Consider the following 21,427-nt stretch of genomic DNA (forward strand, 5'->3'; position numbering starts at 1 on the left):
TCTTTAAATATATGCTGCCAGTCTCCCCCTCCGATCTCGTTCTAACCCCCCTCTCTCACAACACGTTTGGCTTGCCCTTCATTCATCACCATAACTATCCACTATCCCTACTACATATCGACTACTCTGCCAAAACAACTGAGTTCGTTCCTTCATCAATTCAAATCAACAATCAATCGATCGATTCTTCACTCTCGAACATCGTCTCAAATAGCTGAATATCAATCAGCTAAAGTTTTATAACAACCAAAAAAAAAACCTTCACTACTACTCAATAAACATCACTAAAATGGACTGGTCTCCTGATTACTGTCTCTCTTGCGATCGTGAGATCTCGCAATCTGGTCACGGAGCATACTGCTCACAATCGTGCCGCTTGGCGGATCTCGAACACGCTTCTTGCAATTCCGGCTCATCATCACCTACTACCACTCCTACAACTTCATGGCAGAACTCTAACATGGGCACCGGGGCTGGATTCTACCTTCCTCCTCCGCTCAACTTCTCCGCAATGTCTGGAAGACAGTCAAGCTCAGCATCCTCATCACCTGCATCAAGAAGCCCAATCTCATCTACTCCTCCCAATCTCTACTCTTCGCCGTACGCACCAAACAACACTCGCCCTTCTCAGCTTTACACCTCACCATCACGCACCTCATTGTCGTCATTGAACAGCTACAGCGGACAGCAGGAACCGGCAGTGCTTTCGGACAAGGTCAAGAGCGAGCTTAGGGATTACGCCAGCTCATTCGACCATGTAAGGGACTGGAAGCGAAGGATGACGGTGGTTTAATTTTGGGGACAAGAGAAACAAACTTGGGCGGTTGTACGATGGGAGGGAGGCTTTAAGGGTCTCAACACAAAAAAAAATATCATCATTTCGATTCTTACGAACATATTTTAACTACGGGTTTTGTGGGTGGCATTGTCACATTACATCTCATCTCATCTTTTGCGTACGCTATACCATTCGCATCAGCATTCGAACGATATCTTCTCCTGGTGACTCGCTGCTTTGGGAGTTGGCTGGCATCGAGGGCTGCTTTTCTTTATATCTTCATTTCTTATCTGCATATTTCGGGGTCTTTTTAAAAAGTTTCTATTTTGTCGGTTTTGTGCTTTACGTTCGGGGTTCGGTTTTCTAGGTTATTGTGTGTGCGTATGGGAGATTTTGGGGCGTACCTTTTTTTTTCCATTCTATGTCTTAACATGATCTCGGAGAGGTGAACTATTTGGGTCTGCTTCTGTTTTGCAACATCTACACTCTTTACATTTCCTACTCTTTCTTTTACTTATGCTATGTTGCAGGGGGAAGGCGTCTGATGGGCCATCTAAGACTTTAATTGGTTTCTTTCTCTTGTTACATACTACGACTTTCGATGTTCAAAGTTTTTATTTCCTATGTTAGCGGGTTTTGGGGATAAGGAGAGCTGTTCGAGTACGATTAGGGCGTTGTAACTACTAGATTTTTTTTTTTGATTTTTTTTGATTTTTTTTTTTGGAGGTGATCTCCAGTAGCTGAATAGTTAGGCCAATTATATGGCAGGGAAAGGGAAAAAATTAAGTTTGATCACCACACACATTTTGCTCCAAATTATTTCTTACTTGCGAAAAATTTTCTAAAAAGTTCCTGGCTGAGTTCCTTGCTGGGCTGTGATGTGACGTTCGCCGAGATCGAGCGCGGGCTCTGTTTCATCCGGTCGGCGATCCTTCACAACCGGTATCGAACATATTTTTCTGCAGCAGCTCGGTGGTAATGGCAACGAACTTTAAAGTACTGACCTGATATGTTGTTGGGCTATCAGGCAACCTCATACGATGAAAGAGTGGGCAATAAAGATGGGGGTTCAGTAAGGATTCTCCGCAAGCAGTACTAATGGAAAGGATCAAATTTTTTCTTTTCTTTTCCTTCTTCTACCATCGGTCTCTTCGGATGGGCATTGGCGGGTAGGTTCATCCATACATCGTGCGCACTTTGTACTGCCTCCTTCGATGTCTAAGGTACCCTACCAAGTGAAGTACCTACGTAGGGTACTGTAGGTCTGCACATCTGCAAATTTTTATTCTTTTTTTTTTTTTTACTCTTTCCATTTCCCTTCAATTGCTTCGTCTCTTACGCACACTGTTGCACGTTGCTGGCAGTTCGCTGTCTGATACGTAGGTTAGCCTACTACTACTAAAAAAGTCACGGCCACGGGAGACAGCCAGTCAATCCAGAGGATCAATCATCCCCCCATTCCTTGCCAACTGAATTAGCTTTCTAGGATGATTCGATCAGGTATCATTATTGTATCATCAGGAAGTTAGTTAACCACTTCTGTGCCTAGAGTGGCTCTTCCAGGCAGAGGTCCCCAATCCAAGGTTGTGATGCAAATTTCAGATTGATGGTCGGAAGGAAGCGGACGGGAATGCATTGCTGCACCACGTGTCTGGGGAGGGGAATTGTAAGTAGCCGGACCCCGAAAATGGAGACGCTTGTATGGTTTTTGAAAGGTCGTACAGATTTTGGACGTTTTATGCCTCTTGCCTGCCTAGGTGGCTACAGTAGCTAGCTAGAGTAAATATTCATATCTCTACTACTTGCTAGACTAGGCTTGCCCCATACAGCAACAACAGTTGTTAATTCTGCACCTGCAAACTCCGATAGAGTACGGCCTAGAACTGTGGTGTACCTACGGATATGCTCCCAGATAGTAAGGATAGCCATGACTCAAATTGAGTTGCTTCCCTTCTTTCAACGACCATGGAAAGGATATATTGTGCGCTTTATTTTCTCTTGGCACCGGGAGTGTGCTGTAGAATACGTACGACTGCGCACGCAATCAATTTCTCTTGCTTGCTTGCCTGCTTCATACTGTGCTTTTTAAAGTATGTATCATGTAAGATATGTGCATGGAAGGAAACGTCTTGAGTTTTTTTTTTTCTGTCTTGGAGAGAACCAAGTCCGGAGTACCATGAAGGTTAAAGTAGGCGTGTTTCACGACCGTAAGGGAAGCCTGGCATTTGCAACATCCCATCCGTCAAACCGTATGTACTTGAAGAAACGGCCGGTTGTCTATCCTTCAGGTTCATCGTTAATCCCTTCAAACGCGCAGCACAGAAAAATAGTCTGGAATTTTGCCAAATCAGACACACAAGGCTGTAGATCAAACCCCAGTACATGGCGGGAGATTGACACCCTGGCCCTTGCCTTTTTGCCTGCCTACCAGCCTACATACATCCTTCTTTCTTCCTCTGCTCTCCCTCTCCTTGGTTCCCTTCATGCTCAACGCACATTGGAGAAAGGCGAAAAAAAAAGATGACTTGTTCCAAATATCTCCACTGCATTTATTCGTCGCTTAAACAAGAATGAAGCAAAAGAGATCCTTTCCGGTTTATCCGAGTGGTAATGTATGTACCCAGAGCGCGTAAAACTGGGTTCTTGGAGTCACGTCAAGCAAGTAGGCAGGAGAGAGAAGGAAAAAAAAAAAAAAAGATCCCCCATACTGGCGGAGCGCCAGAGTCATGAAAAATTTCCCATGGTTGACCTGTCAAAATACCCAAACCAAACACTTTTCATGCACATCGAGCGATATTGAATGTACCCATCCATGCCTCTGGGGCCCGCACCGCAAAGCGACCGAATCAGCTGAGAATATCGCTGCAAAAGTGAAGTTTTTCGTGCTTCGCTTGTTGTGCTTGCTGCTGAGATTTTCCTTCAGCCCACTATTCTGAGACACTTCGATCAAGCAATTGAATAGAAGCCTTTCTCTGGCAATGAATGTATATATCCCTGCACCATCATCGATCTCAGACCCTCGCGGAACCGGGAAAGAAGGAACGTATGAGAGAGCGGCAGGTACATTGGATTGGTACTTTCCCTTTCCATCCTCTCTCTATTACAGGTCTCTCCTTGTTATTGTTGTTGTGTCGCTCCCTGATTGAAACGAAACGTCAAGGTGAAGGATGATTTGCTCACCACCCCCCTTGGCACTGGTACTTGAGGACCGCCCATCGAGAAGCTGATTCGTCGCCTTGGACAGGGGGGGGGGGAAGAACAAAAAAACAAAGGATGACTTGCATGACGCAAAGTCCGCAGATGGATGGAGAGAGAGAGGGAGAAGAAGGGAAGGGGAGACAGCAGGGGGAGAATGTTTACAGGAACACCCCTGTCGGCTTTGTTCCGCTCCCGTGTCCTGTTCCTGTCCAGACTTGCCTACGCTCAGACATAGTACAGGGCAAGTCAGCTTTGAGCCTCTTTCATGTATTTTCTTTTATTCCTTTTTTAATTATATTTCGTTTTTCTTCCTCTCTCGGACATAAAAGGTACAAACAGTAAAACGAGCCGTAGACAGATCGCAGCCTTGTGGAGTTAAGATGCCGCCGGTGGCATTTCAATTGAGTGCGGGCATAGGAGGCGAGCCCTCCTTACAGCATATTGGAGCCTCCTTCTTCTCCTTCTTGGCCCGTTCCTGATTTCCCTGAGGCTCCGGTGCTAATGGCTTGGGGCATGGGGGGGGGCAGTGTTCCTGGTTTTACCCCCCCCTCCTTCCTCAATCCCACGGGGTATGAGGTAGTCGTATCATTCCTTCTCCAGGTTTCGACTTCCGGCTCCGTAAATAACACGAATCTTACCAGAGCTAAGAGCTAGAGGGAAACAAAGAAAAGAAAATAAACCTCCGTCATCATCCGTTCTAATTCTCCTAAGCGCGTTAACCCGCACATTGGGAATTACTACGGGGTTTTTGCGGAGGTTTGGTCTACTTTACTTAGTAACAGTGGTACGAGGCGAGAGACTCTCGTAGATAGAGAGTACTCTACCGGTCCTAAGGTTCGTCCGAGGACCGTGAACAGAACAGCCCATGGGAACACAAGGAAAAAAGCGGTTGGCCGTGGAACCTTGGTAGGCAGAGGACGAAGAGGAGCGCTTACTGTATGTAGCCATCCATCAACAACGACAATCCTATCTAGCTAGCTAGCCAGCTACATTACCTATTCTACTCTCCAACGGGGCCTGCAAACGAACGGGCAAAAAGGGCCTCAACTCCAATTCAATCCTGTGCAATTTATAAGATTTATTGCGCAATGACACTTCATCAACCACGATTATCAACTCGAGGAAGGGGGAGTTCGAATCAAAAATGGCGTTTGGCCCTGAGTGGATTTGGTTTGGATGGATGGTTGGATGGGCAGGCATGGAAACCTCCAGGGAACAAGCCATACGCAAACGTAACCACCACTATCCACCGTCCACCATCCATCCAGCAAGGTGGTGAGGTGGAATTATGCTCTCACCATAACAGCTTGGCGATAGCGCCCCCTCCGGAGGGTGGGAGGGCGCGATCTTGGTTCCGAAACCACATCCACACGCACGGTAGTCCCCCGTTGACTCATCCATGGGATCACCGATTCGCACTCTTCCTTCTCGGAGGCTCTAAACCCTATCTTCACCTAGACTTAGCAGTCACTGGGGTGATGGGATCGAAATAACTTGACAACAATTTGTTCCTGGCCAGCCAGGTTCTACCTACGTGCGTGGTGATGGTGGTTCTGGACATGGTTGATCGATGATGCTTGATTTTAGTAGCCTTGATGGTTGAGTTAACAGTCAGCAGGGGGGACCTTTTCCGCACCATAGAGTTAGAGTACCCTAGCCCTAGGTATCTAACTAACCTCCTTCCTACTGGAACATTCACCCTAACACGGCCGCCCAGTTTAGTAGAAAAAATTATTTCTTCTTCCACTTCGGCGCCGGAAACATCGTTTTCCATTTTTCTTGTCCACCACCACCACAACTACGATCAGCCCCACGTGCTCGAGCTCGAGGGCCCTTCATAAAGAAAAACAAAAACCAGGGGAGATCAATTCCTCAAAGCGGGTATCTTTGGACGGACAACGTGCTTTTTTTTACATAATAATAATAGGATACAGGAAATGCTGCGCTCTGCGGGTGTAGGTAGGAATTGATTGAATAGGAGGGGAGGGCAGGGACGCACGTTTTATGTTTCGATAAAACAGGTGTCATGGCATGAGCAAGCATGATGAGGCTTTACATATGTGCAGTAAAGGTAAGGCTGTGGATATTTGTTTTTCTTTTTGGCTGCTGTGCTGCCTGTACGTATCAGGAAGGAAGGAAGAGATGGAAGGAGAGGTGGTAAGTTAGTTAACCTGTTCTCGGTTTTTGTTTTTTGAGAACTTTTGTTTTTTGCTACGCTATGCGGCCTGGAGCTGGCTAGTTGTGAAAACGGTACGAGCCCCATAAAATGTGGTTTAGGGGAGAGGTTCAATATAATGATGCGTACACGTATACGTAGCAAGGAATTGCTATCAAGAAACCCGCCAAGGCCAGGCAAGTCAAACCAGGCAAATTATATTAGCTTTCTATTAGCTAAGTAGGCACAGGGCTACGTACCACGAAGGCGTGCCCCAAGGTGCACGTGTATATCAGCTCCTGATCATCAACTGAGGACCTTGATGGTCACGGCAAGCAAGCAAGGCCCAAAACAATCGGCATGATAGCAATTAAGCAGCAGCTATTAACCCAAAACAATCGACATGATAGCGATTAAGCAGCAGCTATTAATCAACTCATGAAATGCGAACCCGCACTGGTTCTTATGTGCACGGCCCATCTATAGCTATAATCTGGTTAGCTGTTAGCTAGATATTGGATGTCATATATATGGTGAGATAGAGCGAGAACAGGATATATGCTGCTCATGCCGGTAGGAGCAGAGCGGCAGCAGAAGGATCTAGGGATACCGATAGATTTAATAGGTCGTACAATTAATTAGGATCTAGACGCCGTTGTTTATAGGCAATGGAATTAATGCTGGGACCTTTTTTTTTTTAATTTTTCACTTTTCATTATTTTTGAGGGTGTCCATCACATTAATACATGTAGTAATGGGATATAATTAACTGCATAACTGGCTACATATGTACCCCATACTGTTACCTAAACCACATTTTTACTCTTCTCTCTCCTAAAATACCAAAACCACAGAAAACAGCCGCCACAAAAAGGCACCCGTACCCGGGTTTTCAAAACTCTTCTTTTTTTTTTTTCCTACTTACTCTACTTCCTCGGCCTTAAGCTTGCCAATTAGAAAAAAATTCCAATACCGCCCGCGGCATGCAGAATGACCACCCTCTCTATGTCGAGTACCTCTCTATCTCTTCCCACCCAGCGTACCGGGAATTAAAGTGACGTCTCCATCCCTCCCTCTCCATTTCCTTGTATGCACGACTTGTAGCTACGCCATTACCGTATTGTTTCTTTTTTTTCTTTTTCCTGAAAAAACAAAAGAAAGAAACTTTGTTTTGCAGGTACCCCATAATATATTACTGTGGTAGGGTGGGTAGGGTAGGGTAGGGGGTAGGGTAAGGTGCAATTAAGAGTGCATATATATTTTATGCACCACCCGCCGGCACGGCAGAGTAGATTACGGAACGGAGGACTGAGAGCTTTATTTTTATTTTTATTTTTATTTCCCATTCAGAGTTTTTTCCCTCTCCCGAGAGATGTAATGTGTATGCATGAATCTTACTTTTTTTCACTATACCTTTTATCTTTACCCCTACTTGCCGGGCCGAGCTTAGAGTAGAAGTCGGTATGTACAGAGAGAGAGAGATACGATGCATCACGTAGTACGTACGTACTCTACATACTCGACCTCCGCGTGGGGAAGGAGGTCGGAGATAGGACGCGGGAGCTAGGCGGGTCGGTGGTGACATGGTGGTGGTGATGATCATGATGGTGGTGGTTAGTCAGTGGTATCAATGATCGGAACGACTACTTAGTTGGTATGTACCTCGTACAGTACGTACCTACATACATGTAGACAGAATTAGACCCATAGGCAGAAAAAAACTCAGAATCTCGTACCTACCCCCCCCTGCCTAACTCAGGCAATCTACTCTATCCCAGGAAATCTACTCTATCCCACAAGTCGCCTGGTACCAGCCAGCCCTCCCACAACCACCACTCACTACCCACCCTCCCAAGGCATAACCGAGTGACCTCTCATGCCTCACCCACTCCCTCTCACCACACCTCTCACCACACCCTCACCCAACCCCACACTCCACCACTCCCCAACCTCGGGCCCTACACCACAGCACACCTCCCCCCTCCGCCCGTCGGGAAATCTCCTCCCCAAAAACAAAACAAAAACACAGTAGAGTACCATATCCCCATTGGCCGCCCGCCGTACCACGGCAGATGGTGTAAGCTACGCGGGCGGGTTTCGAAGTTAACCGTCGTCGTCGTCGAAGAAAAAAAAAAGGGGGGAGGGGGGGTGCCTTTTTTCTTCTTCTGTGCGACAGCAGCAATAACCCCAACCCTTCCCTTTCCTTTCCAGCCCCGGGGGTTTGGGTTTGTGTGGGGTGGGTGGGGATAGAGTGGAGTGGAATAGGGTTGGGGAGTGAGGGTGGTGGGGAGGTCAGCAATATGCAGAAATTTCGAAGCAAAAAGTAAAAAGTCGCCCAGATACTCGAGATAGATAGAGTAGATAGGGTAGATAGGTCCAGTCATGAATTCATCCAGCCCTCCCTCCCTCCCTCCTCCCTCGGAGAGCCCCCCCCCCCTCCTTCCCAACCACCGTCGCACTGCATTGGTGGGGGGGGGGGGGGAGCTGTTTTGTCTGGCGAGCGGCGGGGTGGAGGAAACAATAGCAGGACAGGGCCCAGTTTCGAATCTGCAGGTTCGTTTTGTTTCATTTCGTCTCGTCTCGTTCGTTGGCCGTGGGCGCCTTTTCTTGTTTAGAGGCGGGGGGGAACAGGATATTTCGAAAACCGAGAAAAAAAACCAAATCAAGATGGCCGGTAGGTATTCCAACCGTACGAGAGGGGGGACGTATCGGAGTTTAGCTAGAGTATAGGCATATGGTATCATGTATAGTAGAGAGGCAGGCAGGTAAGAAGAAAAGAAAGAAGTGCAGTGTGGAGAGCGTTTACATATGCCTATGCTTTGCTTATGCCTATGCTAGATTATGCACGTCACAGTCTACACTACTCCTCCTCTACACTACACTACACTACGTGACTATACGACTACATACGAGCGGAGCGGGATGGCTGGCTGGATGGATGGAGCTCCTCTCCTCTGGTGTCGGGTCGCGGAGAGCTAGAGAGCGGTGAGTATCGTATCGGAGGTGCGCCCCGTCCGCTACGTACTCTTTCCTTTTTGTTTTGTTTTGTTTTGTTTTGTTTATCCGTGAAGGACGTTAGCTACATGTACCTAGGTGGCTAGATATGTAGTTTTTTTTAGTTTAGTGTTCATGTCGGTATCTCTCCTTCCCCCCTCCCGCCAGCCGGGATGTGAATTCCCCCCCATATTTTAATTGCCGAATGGGCTTGGTGTTTTGGTTGAAACCGAGGCTTCATGGCTGTGTTTGATTGGCGGGCTGGGCTGGCTTGTTTTTGTTGTGTGGTGGTGATATATGGTACAGTTAGACAGATACATAACTTCGTCAACAGCAGCAACAACGAATAGAGCGTGACGTAAGGATTACAAAATCTGCGAGGAACAAGTGCTCCAATCAGCTAATCCAGCGGTCAGGAAACAATGAGTTGTGGTAGTGTGTTGTCGAGATGTTCTCTACATGTACTATGCAGTCATGAAACGTCACTCGGACGCCACAAAGCTGGTGATGACGAGACGAGGAAGAGGAAGAGGAAGGAGATCAGGAAGGAAGGGAAGCGAGAAGCGAGAAGAGAGACTCTGCGCACACACGGCCAATGACTGCGCGCGGGTGCCGTTTCACCGCTAAGCTTTCTGCACGATAAGCGTTGTTGCGGCCCGCACTCACTGCTGATATGCAAAAAAGCCAATGATCATTTTTTCAAACTACCCATACACAACAATATTTTCACCCAACTACTTCCACATGCAAAAAAAAACTCAACACCACAGCATTCACACCCCCCTCCCCCTTTACAAAGAAAACATCAAAGTCCCATACCCCAGCTGGTCATACCCGCCACTGTTGGGGCCATAGTTCCCGCCGCCGCCCTCAGACCCGCTTCCATTCGTCCTGACGAGCGCCGCATACTGCGTCGTCCACGGCGCCGACAGCCCCCTCTTCACCGCGTACTGATTGTACAGCAGCTCCCAGATGGGCCTGATGTCGCCCCTGCTCGCGGGCGCAATCACCGTCTGCGTCACGTCGCTGTTGGTGTAGGTCGTGTACGGCACGTCGTTGCCCAGGTTGTACTTTGCCGCGTACTCGGAGCCCTTGAGGATGCGGTTGTCCAGATAGCCGAAAAGGTCCACGCCCTGGCTGTCCGCCATCTTTGCAATCGTCCCCAGCATCCCAACCACGAGCATCGCGTGGCCCTGGTCGCGCCCGCTCTCCTGCAGCTGCGCAAGCCCGGCGTCGGCGCCAGTGTACACCTTCCAGATGGCCTTCTCGATGGCGCCATTTCCGGCGCCGTGGTAAAAGTACTCGATGGCATCGTCGTAGATGGTCTGGTTATCCGCGACCACGCCGATGGCGATCGCACTCGCGATATTGCACAGATCCCAGTTGGCCCAGTAGTGGTCGATGGCCGCGCCGTTGTGGTTGAGCAGGAAGTCCCGGTTCATGGGGTAGAAGACGTCCAGCAGGACCTCCTTTGCCGCTGCGAACCCGGTCCATGCGCTGTACCCACGCAGGATCTCGACCGCGTTCGCAAACTGGAACCCGTACAGGCCCGCCGCCAGGAACTTGTCGGAGCTGCCCGAGATCTCGGTGAGCGTGGAGGACCAAGCGTCGATGACGGCGGCGCCGGCCGCGGCGTAGGCGGTGTCGCCGGTGATCTTCCAGCGCAGCGCGAGCGCATATGCGGCGGCCATGTCATTGAAGAGGAGGGAGTAGTTCTCGGTGCCGAGGCTGCTGGTGCCGCGGTAGACGGTGGCTACGGGCCGTGCCGTGTAGGTGGAGGCCGAGTGGGAATTGGCCGTCAGTTTGGCAAAGCCTGTGGTCCATGGTTGGGCGCCGGAGGCGACTTTGCTGGCGACAAAGGTGAACTCGGAGGCGGTGTGGAGGAGGCCTGGGTGGGTGAAGGCGGCGAGGGAGAAGGGAAGGAGGAGGATGAGGGAGGTGGCGGAGACCCTCATTTTGGATGGTGCTTTAGGGCGTTTGAGGGGGCGTGGATTGAGAAGCTGAGGGGCCAATGAGCTTGAGAAGCTTGAGAACCTGAGGAGCTGATGAGCTTGAGGAGCTTGAGGAGCTTGAGGGTAGCTATTTGGGGGCTAACAGCGAGCTCTATATAGGAATTAGAACTCGGGAGTCAATCCTCAGCACTCTAGAGAAAACATCGAGATATCAAACATACCATAGCATCTCAATTGCCCCTCCAACCCACCAAAGCTCTCCCAGCAGTATTCTCCACAGCTCCGTAGCTATACCGGCTCCCTCTCCCAAAACCACCCCCGGAAACAGTCCGTGCGATCCTCCGCCGCCGTCTGGAGTATACAGGATTTCCAGGACCGGCGCCGGAGTGTAGTACACATTTTATATTATTTTGGACAGCCCTCTTTTTCTGCTGACGTTGGGGGATGCTCACCCCAGAAACCCGGTAACCACTACTATAGTAATAATCGGACTTTAGGAGTGTACAAAAGCTCCCGAAAGAGGACTTTTGAAACATTATTTTTGTTTAAGGAGTACCGCATTAGGTTGGGGTTGTGCCTGTACGGGCCGGGGGTCCGTTGGGAACGGGTTTTATTCGCCGAGTTTTGGATACTGATGGTAGTGAGGCTTGGTCAGGACATTTATTAGGAACGCCCAGTATTGGTTAGTAGGCCAGTTACTCTAATGCTTTGTTTTAAAAGGTTAGAATTATATAAATCCATAGAAACAACTATATTAAATCAATACCTGAACTATAGCTACCGTTACGAACAGGATACCACGGCCAATAGATCTTACGATATGGCGAGGTTCCCAAAATAGTGAGCAAAGTATATACCTTTAACTACCTGTGTAGGTTCAATGATATGCTTTCAAGTTATCACTAAAGAGGGGACCTATAATCACAGTCAATCATAATTTCAACCTATCTAGTAATCGATTAATATTTTTAAATTTACGCGGCGAGTTAAAACACCCATTCCAATAATATGTCAACCTATGTTCATCCAAAAACTCAGCAGCGGTATCCCCCCGCACTTTCTCCATACTTTTAACCTCCCTGGTTTTTTACCCCCATTCTCCGCACTCTTCCCTGCATCAGGAGCCTGCGCGGCCGAGTTCCGATTGCTGGTACCACTATGGGGTTTGTAAGATCTTAAGGGGTGCAATATACCAATCGGGATATGATCGACCGTTTATATTGGCTGATGCTTAGCTAAACCCTTACGGTACTAATGACCTCTGAGTAGTTGGAGCTTCCACTATTTTCTGCAACTAGTACTTAATACCACGGGCCTTCCTGCGGAGTTGGGGGGGGAGACCAAATTCTCCAATTTATCGAGGTGAATTATTATTATTATTTCCCATCAATTCGCGGTTTGGTGGATAAATCAAGTCTGCAGTCAAACCGCATTATTTTGATCATCCGCATTAACAGGCACCCCTTAAATGCATTCCACGTAGTGTCGTTCTCCAGATTTCCCTACCGGGACGGCACGAGACTAGATTCCGTGTGCTCAGATACAATTACCATCAGAACAGGCACTGAAACTACTGTTCTTGGCAGGGTTACTAGCAGAAACTACCGTGTTGTAGCATAGCACGAAATCGAGGTTTTATGCAGTGCTGCGCTGTTCATCTATGAGAATTACCTTCAATTTCTAGAAACGTCAAGTAGAAACGGCATATGTACCTTATTCTTCGGTCATGGGGGGGGAAGGGAGGTTCCGGTTTCCCCATATATGCATCAGGGTCTCTTGTACTAGCTAAGCCATCCGAGCCCACGGAAAGATGAAGCTTGGCCCCTTGATACGGAAGTTCCACTCCAGGGCAACCAAGGGTTGATAAATGCCAATGTTCGGGAAATCGTTAAATCTAGGTGGCCCGGGCCGAGCATTTTCTTCTCGGTATCCTCCGAACAGGCCCCCCATAACCCTAGAGAAACAGCAAACAACACATCAGTGTGATTCCTCTGCGTATGCGGGAGTGTCGCTTGCTGTTTGGTGTTTTGTTATCCCCAAGGGTCAACTTACCCTCTTACGCTTCTTCCTTCCTTGATTATCAGATCATCTGCATAATCACCTCAGGTCTTCAAATTTTACGAATAGGTAATAGAAGGTATGTACTTCAAGAGAGTGAAATATGTCACATGATATCGTACGCCGGTAGAACGCATCAATGACCTAATGAAATCAGACATCTCTGCCTTTATCAAGATGTTTTGTGTTAATATAGCGCAGCCCAACCAGTGCGACCGGTCATACCCATCCAATGTTCCTCCGCACCGGGGCCGGCGAACAAATGTCGGTATCTCGCCGCCGCTGTAGATCAGTATTGTGCCAATTCATGTAATTGATATTATATGTGTTATATAAAGAGGTAGTATAAGTCGTTATTGGCTTCGGTGCTTTCCCTCTTATGATCATCGTTGTTCCAGATTATCTTTTCGTCATTGGCAAAGACTTTTCTAGATCTCCTTGCTCTATGGGATATATTAGGTTCTCTGAGATAACTGTAGCAATATCCCTTTTTAACATGTTTGTTTAATATTGGAGGGTACTAGTCGCGCCAAATCTTTGTTGTCGATCTTAGCTTTGGGTCACCGCAAACCACTTATCAAAATCACAGGAGAACTTACAAAATGCAATAATATAATCCAACAAGATTCTCCCGGAGCTACACGTACCTGTATAGCGCAGTAACCTCCGTGTAAACTCCGAACAAGCAGGAAACACGGAACCCGAAACATGCACCTGCAAGGAGAGGGTATACAGGCTCTATCTGGATGATATCAAAAGGGCTTCGAAAGACCTTATACGCTGCCCTAGAGAACCGAACGGGAGAGTTGCTTAATAATACCAATGCTATGGTGCAATGGCTCCTCTGTTCTTCGGGGGTGGTAATACCTGTCATTCGCCTATTGTATCCGGTTTATTCGCCGGCCACCATGTACCAGTTTAGAAGGTCCATATGATTCCACAACACTGAAACCTTATGTATCCATGCAGACGCTCCAACCTATATAGACATTGGATTCTATATACCCAATTGCGTTTGGTAGGTAAGATGAAAATCGCGATCAATCGAGCAGCCCTTTCGGAACTTCCTTTGTTAGCTTACTTCTACAAGACGGACACGCTTCTCTATCTTCACCTTTTGGAATTCTTACTTTCTAATACGCGTTTAGATCCAAAAAAACTAGTTGAACTATGCATACGGTAGGTGAAATTGGGTTTGAACCGAATCCTTACATGAGTGAGTTGTGTTGCACACAACCGACGAGAGGCTCCTACGGGGTGTAATTCCGCTGTATGGTTGAGGGAAAGATGGTTGCAGAAGATAATGTATCTCTAGAACTCAAGGAACTCACCGAGCTTGTATGACATGTGTCTTCACCACTGTCGATATATATACCTGTATGTTGTGCACATACTTGCGTGTACGTGTCCTTTCTGCGAGCGGGTTAAAAACTTCCTCCAAAGCTTAAATTTTCGGATATAAATTTGATGGAATAAGAAAGCGAAGCTTCTCATACTGCAGTTACATACGCAGGACGAAAGTATTTTGCGGAGAAAGCATTCCCATCAGCACCTACATGAATTATCAATCGATCAATCATCAGCACCTATAAACACCGAGTGATGACCCATGAGACTAATTACATCTATCACTCACCCGACATGTTTTTGGAAAAAGATTAAGGATTGAGTCATAAAAATTCTTGAATAAGTATAAAGAGTATGTATCCTAGTCCAGTAGGCTTTGGCCTCAAGGTATCCCATGAACTGTCAAGATGGCTGAGGCATTCAACTGGAGAACGGTTTAAACAAACAAAAAAAAAAAAGCTGGAGAACGGTAGTGGATGGTCTGTGTTTGTTAACATAAACTACAACATCTTACATATTGATGATTCTGCTCAGATTTCCTGGGCTTGCGACCGTTTGCTTTGTCAAAGGCCTCTAGTCTCCGGCCTAATTTTCAACGATATATGTTCCATCTCGGTCACCACAGGATTCTGTTGACTGACCAATTAGACTGCTGGTAAATGAGTTGTCTTGTTGTATGCTACTTAGTCGTAGCTAACCGCCTCCGGGATCTTATAAGGTTTAGCCCATTTGGATCAGTACTCTGGAGACTTTTATTTATAATTGATACTTTCTATTTTCTAGCATTCCACTATCCTAGGAGCATACATGTATATTGCTATTACCTCTTGACTTGCCGTTAAAGATAAAATTATTCAGAATGAAATGTGATTAGCTCCGTTTCTTTGGCCGGGTTATCCACCGGCATATCGATATATCAGACAAGCGTCTACCGGCTTTCGACCGGACTGAAGCTGTGGAGTATCAATCTCTGAATTATATTATTCTATAGTTATCAACTCCCTTGATCACAATTTTGCTTATTCTGCTGGCTGACAGAAGTAGGTTTTGCCTCATACTGGAAACAGCATAAGAAACGTATCGTGGAGTACTAGTGCATAGCCGAACACTACGTGTACTATATATCGTTGTTAGTATCACATATTGGAGTCAACACCATACCATCTTTATTAATCTGTCGACTCACAAGAATATATTTACTCGCAATAGTTAATCAATCGGCTGACTCAGTTGATCAGAGAAGACACAAAAGAAACTACTATATAGAAACGAAAAAAGCTCACATTATGTACACGGTATATCCACACTTATCAGATAGTTCCAGAATCAGATTTATAAGAAGCTTCCAGTATAGTACAGAGATTGCATTCAGGCTTCGTTTTTCTAGCTCCTCGTAATATTGTGAATCAACCACTGTAATAATGCCAACCATTTGGTTTCCCGGACAGGTCTAACTAGTACTAGTATATCACAATTAGTGATATCATAACATTAACAAGAGGAGTCACCTAACAACTCTTTTAGGCTACGTATCACATATTTCTCCTGTTGGTAGAAGGGTCGATAATCATGTTGGCGACTAGGACGGAACATATTATAACGTCCCCGGGGTGTCAATAAGTGATGCAACAATCTTATATCTCAGCAGTTGTGCTAGCATGAAGAAAACCAAATGGATCGACAGTTAATTAGGACTCATATATTACGGTTTTGACCGGATTATGTAGCGCTATAGCTTTGGGTCCAAAGTTGCATATTAACCTTGCCGAGAAGCTTCGACGACCACCTTATTCATTATATCTATGAAAACCAGATTTTTTATTTCTAAGCCGATAAACGATACCTAAATGTAGTGTCGGGATTTGAAACTAGTTTAGGTTTTGTGTTGTGTCGAAACATCGGTTTTTAGGCGGCTGAGAAGTCAAATGTGGAATCACTTGCAATTGGTGATATTCCAGGGACATGGCCAAATAGACTAAGCCTGCAGGCTAGTCTGGAGCCATCCCCTCTGCAGACTACTGCACTCGGGTGGAAATGACGACTACATCTACCTAAATCAAACTCAATCTTCATACTACAACGCTTGACACATGATGTCATCATAGACTTCTTTCAAAATGCTTGTCTTGTGTCGCGCTGTGATCCTTACATGCCAAGGATGACGACATACACGCGAGTGATACTCTGTGCATATAGATCCTCAACCACATTTCAATAAGCTCACGAATTATGTTTTTCACTTTTGGATGGACAGCACAGAATATAATATAAGATCTATGAGTATTTTGTATTAGTATGTGCCATCTCAATCAATTCCAACGAACGACCTCTCATAAATAATACAGTAAGGTTATCATAATACAGATAGTGAATGTGGTATAATGAAACAAAATATTTCCTCCGTAGCCGACGATACACCCGCCGCAGTAGTTGAATACATAGAAGGTCAATAATCAGTCATAAAAACACAAACTGGAATGCAAGCATATACACCAAATAAACAGAAAACTCCTCCCCAGGTGCAAATGAAAGAAACGGATGATAACGCCTGCAAAGCCACCGCCGAACGAAACGACCTTATCGCTGGGGGGGGGAAACATAAAAAATACCCCATACTCCACTTGAATGGCCCAACAACCTTAGACCACAATGTCTCCATGAACCCGGGGTGAGGGGAGAATACCGAAAGAAAAACATTTTAACAATCCTCCAAAAAGAACTCCCTTAATGCAACTGATGAGATGTGGTTTCAGCAAAGAAAAACTGCCCGAATAAGTTTTAGCCTCTATTTATGGGTGCCCAATAAGCTGGATTGGGTCGTCTTCATCTTCATCGTCCTCTTCATCTTCACCCGCTTCTGTCTTAAACTCGTCTTCGTCGTCCACTTCCAGGTCCGAAACCGCATCACTATTCGTCTCCCAACCATCATCGACTATCAAGTCCTCGTCTCCCATATCCAACGTAACACCAATCGCCTCCTCGGCTGCTGCAAGCGCTCGGTTTGCATTTAGAATTGCCGCCTCTCCATCTGTGGGCCCGGCTTCGGCCCGCGCCAAGCGTGGCGGTGAATTCAGTAGCTGTGCTGTTGCTAGTGAATTCGAGGAAATTGTCCTTAACGGTGCGGGAGGGTACGGCTGGCGATGTGTTGTTGTTGTCTCTATCAACATCACCAGCCATATTTTCAGGCCGGATTGTTCGAATTGACTTGTATTATACGATTTACAATTGTCGCATTTCAGTCCCAGAAAGTGGAAAGGAACATTCTGTTTTGCCGAACAATCGTTGCAAGTGATAAGGGACCGCCATTTATCGTACGGAGCAGGAAGGGGTTGAGCCTCAATCTCACTGTCGAGAGCACGAAACTGACTCTCCATGTTTACGATTGTCCTCGTACATGTAGGACACCGGTAGGATGTCTTCATATGCTCATAGTAGCATTTGCGATGAATTGAATGTCCACAACGCTGCATCACCAAAGTAAGTTTCATCCGGGATTACGGAATTGGAAAGATCGAAAATATTGAATCACATACCATAAAAACGACCGTCATGGTAGACGTAAACATGTATTCACCGCATATTGGGCAGTCACACTCCGTTGAGCGCTCTATGCACCTGTGGGAGCCCTCCAAAGAGATAGACATACATACACCGCATTTCTATATTACTTGTTAATTTTATTCGTTCCACACAATTTGTTTACGTGATTAGAGACCTTGCAGTGGAAGAAATCTTTGCCCAGTCCTTCACCAATCCGGCATATTCCACAGTCATTGCAATGATAAATGCTTTTTCGCGGGTCGTTATCCCACAATTTACACTATTGGTCACAAAATCAGAGTCAGTATTGTATAAGTCTTTCCAAGGTTGGAGAGCATGGTATTTCTTTTTAGTCCTTGACGGGTAGAATGTGATAGATATGAATAAGAGAAGGAAAAAAATAGGTATTTCTATCTTCTTTTTTGAAAAAGCGACGGCCAGGAAACAGACCTTGTCACAATAGTATCTAGCGCTCCTTATACCGCAATTCTTGCAGTCCTGCCCTACTGGCTGTGCCGTTCCACAATGCATGCACAACATGTTTTAGTTTCCCTCCTAATCAAAACATGGTCCTCTTTCTCATCGTGACAGAACCTGCATGTGTACCACTTCTCACATGTCGAACATTGGAGTTTTACGCCACGCCGGTAATGCGGGCAATCCAAGCTCCTCCGGTAGATCTTGGAGAGTTCCCAAATCCGTAGAAGCTGGGTATCTCCTCTTGAACTACCAACTCCCCATTAGCTGCTACATCTGGAGTAGGTGGTCCTGTATAATATGTTTTTGCGATATCCAGAGGTGAAAGTTTGAACGGGTTATCGTGCTGTGAGATGTAGGACTCCTCTGCATTAGCTTGGGACTGGCCCGACTGTGCAGATTCTAACTCGAACATTTCCTCGGGACGACGAGAGGCATTATATTTCTCCAACATAAGACTATGCATTCGTACGGCCCTCTCCCGGTCTGAAATATTCAGCTTGAGATCTCGACAAGCTTTTGGCGCAAAAACTTCTGTCCATCCTCTTCCGGGAGCGCAGATTTCGCGGGGTTCTGTAATGCCGAATTGTCTTCCGAGGTCGGGGATAAGGTAGTAGGTAAGTCCGAGAAAGATATTGGCGACCTCCATGTTGACGGTGGTGATTCGGGGGTCCGATTCGCGAATTCGTTTGATTGACCTGACATGGGGGGCCGGTACCTTGAAGAAGGATCACCGATTGCTAATGCCTGCTCGGAAGCTCCGTCTTCCGGGTCTGCATCGAAAGATTCGAAAACTGGCTCTAAGGCACGAGGGGAATGGAGTGGTGTCGCGATGGCTGATTCTGCGGCTGAGAAATCGTGATCCTCATCTGAGAGGGCTGGAATAGGAGGTGCAGGACGCTCCTCAGCGGCCGACGACTGCGACCACCGTCGAGCCCTCTCAACAACTGGCCCAAGAACGTTTTGAAGTCGGGTAGCGTAGGTGGCCATCAGAGATTTTGAAAAGGGCTGACTACACAGCGCACTTTTATACTGCACTTTACCGTTTGTGTTGTGTTACAGTGCTATTATCTGGCTCTCCTATAGGGGGGTAAACCCTTCTGGTTGTTATATAAACAGCTGTACGGGTGCTGTAAAGGTAGCTAACTGGATGGGACCGAGGGTCAATCGTCGTGATAATCTGGGGTCGGAGCTAGTGACTGCAGGTAGAGAAGTCAAACTATTTAGTGGTAGTAGAAATAACAACCCAATGTACTCTACCGCCAGAAGAGGGATTATATTATTGTATTATTGATAGCTGAAGGTGGGGAGTAGCAGTAGTAACAGCGGAGTAATAACAGAAACTGGGGGAGGGGTACGAGGAGTCTGTGGGTACTCGAGAGTATTGAGTATGGAGAATATGTGGTGGTGAAAGTTTCAAGCAGAAGAAGAAAGGATAGCGCGGTGGGGGGGGGTTGCGGCCAGTTGACGATGAGATCACACACGCATACACGCACACATCCACATACACAAGAGATGAGGGCAGAAAAGACAAGAGGGAAACAGCACACAGCTAGAGCGGAGAAGTTCGCACGGATTTACAGTGTCAATGGGGGATGACGGGGTTTGATTTGAAGTGCTTACTGATGAAAGGAGCCATTTCTACCCTGAGGCAAATACCTACATGATTGTATCTAGAGAGAGATATTCTTCCTAGTGAGTTGTACCGGGATAGACGGAGCTGGGAACTCACGCCCGAGCACCATCCAGTCGGCAGCAACAGCAGCTCTTCACCCCAGTCAATTACGGAGACAGATCTGCCGGTCCTGGCTCGAAAACTAACGACATCATCAGCCATGCATGGTCTGATTTCTCATCTCGCTTTCAATCTTATTTCTACATGCTTCAACTACGGAAGTTCTTTGTTTCCCGTATAGACGTCTAGCATAGGACATCCATATGGTAAATACTTGATGGCCAAATCGAGGCGTACTCTATATATCTGTTCAAGCAGAGAGCCGTCTTCGGTTCTTTTCCTCAGGTAGAGGCCCTATGCAGTCCAACCCACGCTAATGCATCCCAACTCAAAGAGGCAAGCAGCGAATTTCCTTACATACATGTACTTTACATGTGACGTTAAAGTGAGATCGCGACTGGCTTGGGGACATAGCCCAAAAAGGAATAGATATCTTGCCCAATTGCAGGAACATCTAGGAAGCTGTTCCTGGGTTCCCTCGATTCGGAATATTTAAGGATGGACCTTTGCTAGGCAAAGTCGTTGCCAAGCATTCTAGATCTCACGAAGCCAACTGGTGACTACATACAACCGACCAACCGTCTGGCAGATGCCTTAACCGCATCGATAAATTCTGCCTCTTGTATCAAAGAGACCTAGGATAAATATTTGTTTCGGCGGTTTGTTTCCGGCGGGGCTCCGATTTACAGTCACCAAATTCCGGTTGGATATCGTCCGCACTGGTTGTATTAGGGAAGAATTCATACTCCACCATATTTGCAATTTCAAAACGGGCAGGAAAACGATCAGGTATCAAATAAGTCTACCCCATAGCCATCTTGAAAATATCATGATCACGACCACAAATGCAAGATACAAACGTTAATATCTTTACTACAATAGAAGAAAAATTACCCATGTTTCGGATTTCTATAATCTACAATGCTTCTGTCCACTGGCAGTCACTTCAATAGGGTTCATCACCGATACCTGGTACTTCCTGAATTCTCTCACAACTATTTAGGTCCCTTATTACCAAGGTGTAACTCCTCAGAACCTTCTCTAGGGGAACTCAAGCACAAAGGAGGGGCATCATATCATTCGCTCTACAAACCTCTTCCAGTGACTATCAAGGTCAGTTTACATGTAATTTTGGCTTGAGACTTATCGCCCATGTTTCACTGGTTGCATATGGCTACATGTAGATTTTCTGC

At 46.6% G+C, this 21,427-nt stretch overlaps 6 protein-coding genes across 6 annotated transcripts; 2 read left to right on the forward strand and 4 right to left on the reverse strand.

The window, feature by feature from the left end:
- Window positions 1-289: 289 nt before the first annotated feature.
- H6S33_010523 (uncharacterized protein) lies at window positions 290-793 on the forward strand (the record flags this gene model as incomplete). The annotated part of the gene is made up of 1 exon (XM_044841961.1): window positions 290-793. The coding sequence occupies one exon, from the start codon at window positions 290-292 to the stop codon at window positions 791-793; it is 504 nt and encodes a 167-aa protein (XP_044687374.1).
- A 4,327-nt stretch (window positions 794-5,120) lies between these two features.
- H6S33_010524 (uncharacterized protein) lies at window positions 5,121-6,445 on the forward strand (the record flags this gene model as incomplete). Its single annotated transcript, XM_044841962.1, has 9 exons — window positions 5,121-5,251; window positions 5,496-5,510; window positions 5,595-5,639; window positions 5,694-5,741; window positions 5,998-6,047; window positions 6,105-6,137; window positions 6,216-6,226; window positions 6,294-6,328; window positions 6,382-6,445. The coding sequence occupies 9 exons, from the start codon at window positions 5,121-5,123 to the stop codon at window positions 6,443-6,445; spliced, it is 432 nt and encodes a 143-aa protein (XP_044687375.1).
- A 3,471-nt stretch (window positions 6,446-9,916) lies between these two features.
- Window positions 9,917-11,080, reverse strand: H6S33_010525 (uncharacterized protein; the record flags this gene model as incomplete). Its single annotated transcript, XM_044841963.1, has 1 exon — window positions 9,917-11,080. One exon carries the CDS (start codon window positions 11,078-11,080, stop codon window positions 9,917-9,919), a length of 1,164 nt encoding a protein of 387 aa, XP_044687376.1.
- A 6,191-nt stretch (window positions 11,081-17,271) lies between these two features.
- Window positions 17,272-17,856, reverse strand: H6S33_010526 (uncharacterized protein; the record flags this gene model as incomplete). The annotated part of the gene is made up of 1 exon (XM_044841964.1): window positions 17,272-17,856. One exon carries the CDS (start codon window positions 17,854-17,856, stop codon window positions 17,272-17,274), a length of 585 nt encoding a protein of 194 aa, XP_044687377.1.
- An 800-nt stretch (window positions 17,857-18,656) lies between these two features.
- On the reverse strand, window positions 18,657-18,965 carry H6S33_010527 (uncharacterized protein; the record flags this gene model as incomplete). The annotated part of the gene is made up of 1 exon (XM_044841965.1): window positions 18,657-18,965. One exon carries the CDS (start codon window positions 18,963-18,965, stop codon window positions 18,657-18,659), a length of 309 nt encoding a protein of 102 aa, XP_044687378.1.
- A 29-nt stretch (window positions 18,966-18,994) lies between these two features.
- On the reverse strand, window positions 18,995-19,489 carry H6S33_010528 (uncharacterized protein; the record flags this gene model as incomplete). Its single annotated transcript, XM_044841966.1, has 1 exon — window positions 18,995-19,489. One exon carries the CDS (start codon window positions 19,487-19,489, stop codon window positions 18,995-18,997), a length of 495 nt encoding a protein of 164 aa, XP_044687379.1.
- Between the last annotated feature and the right edge of the window lie 1,938 nt (window positions 19,490-21,427).

This window comes from Morchella sextelata (genome assembly GCF_020137385.1).
Source record: "Morchella sextelata strain SCLS chromosome Unknown scls_42, whole genome shotgun sequence".
Taxonomy (NCBI): Eukaryota; Fungi; Ascomycota; class Pezizomycetes; order Pezizales; family Morchellaceae; genus Morchella; species Morchella sextelata.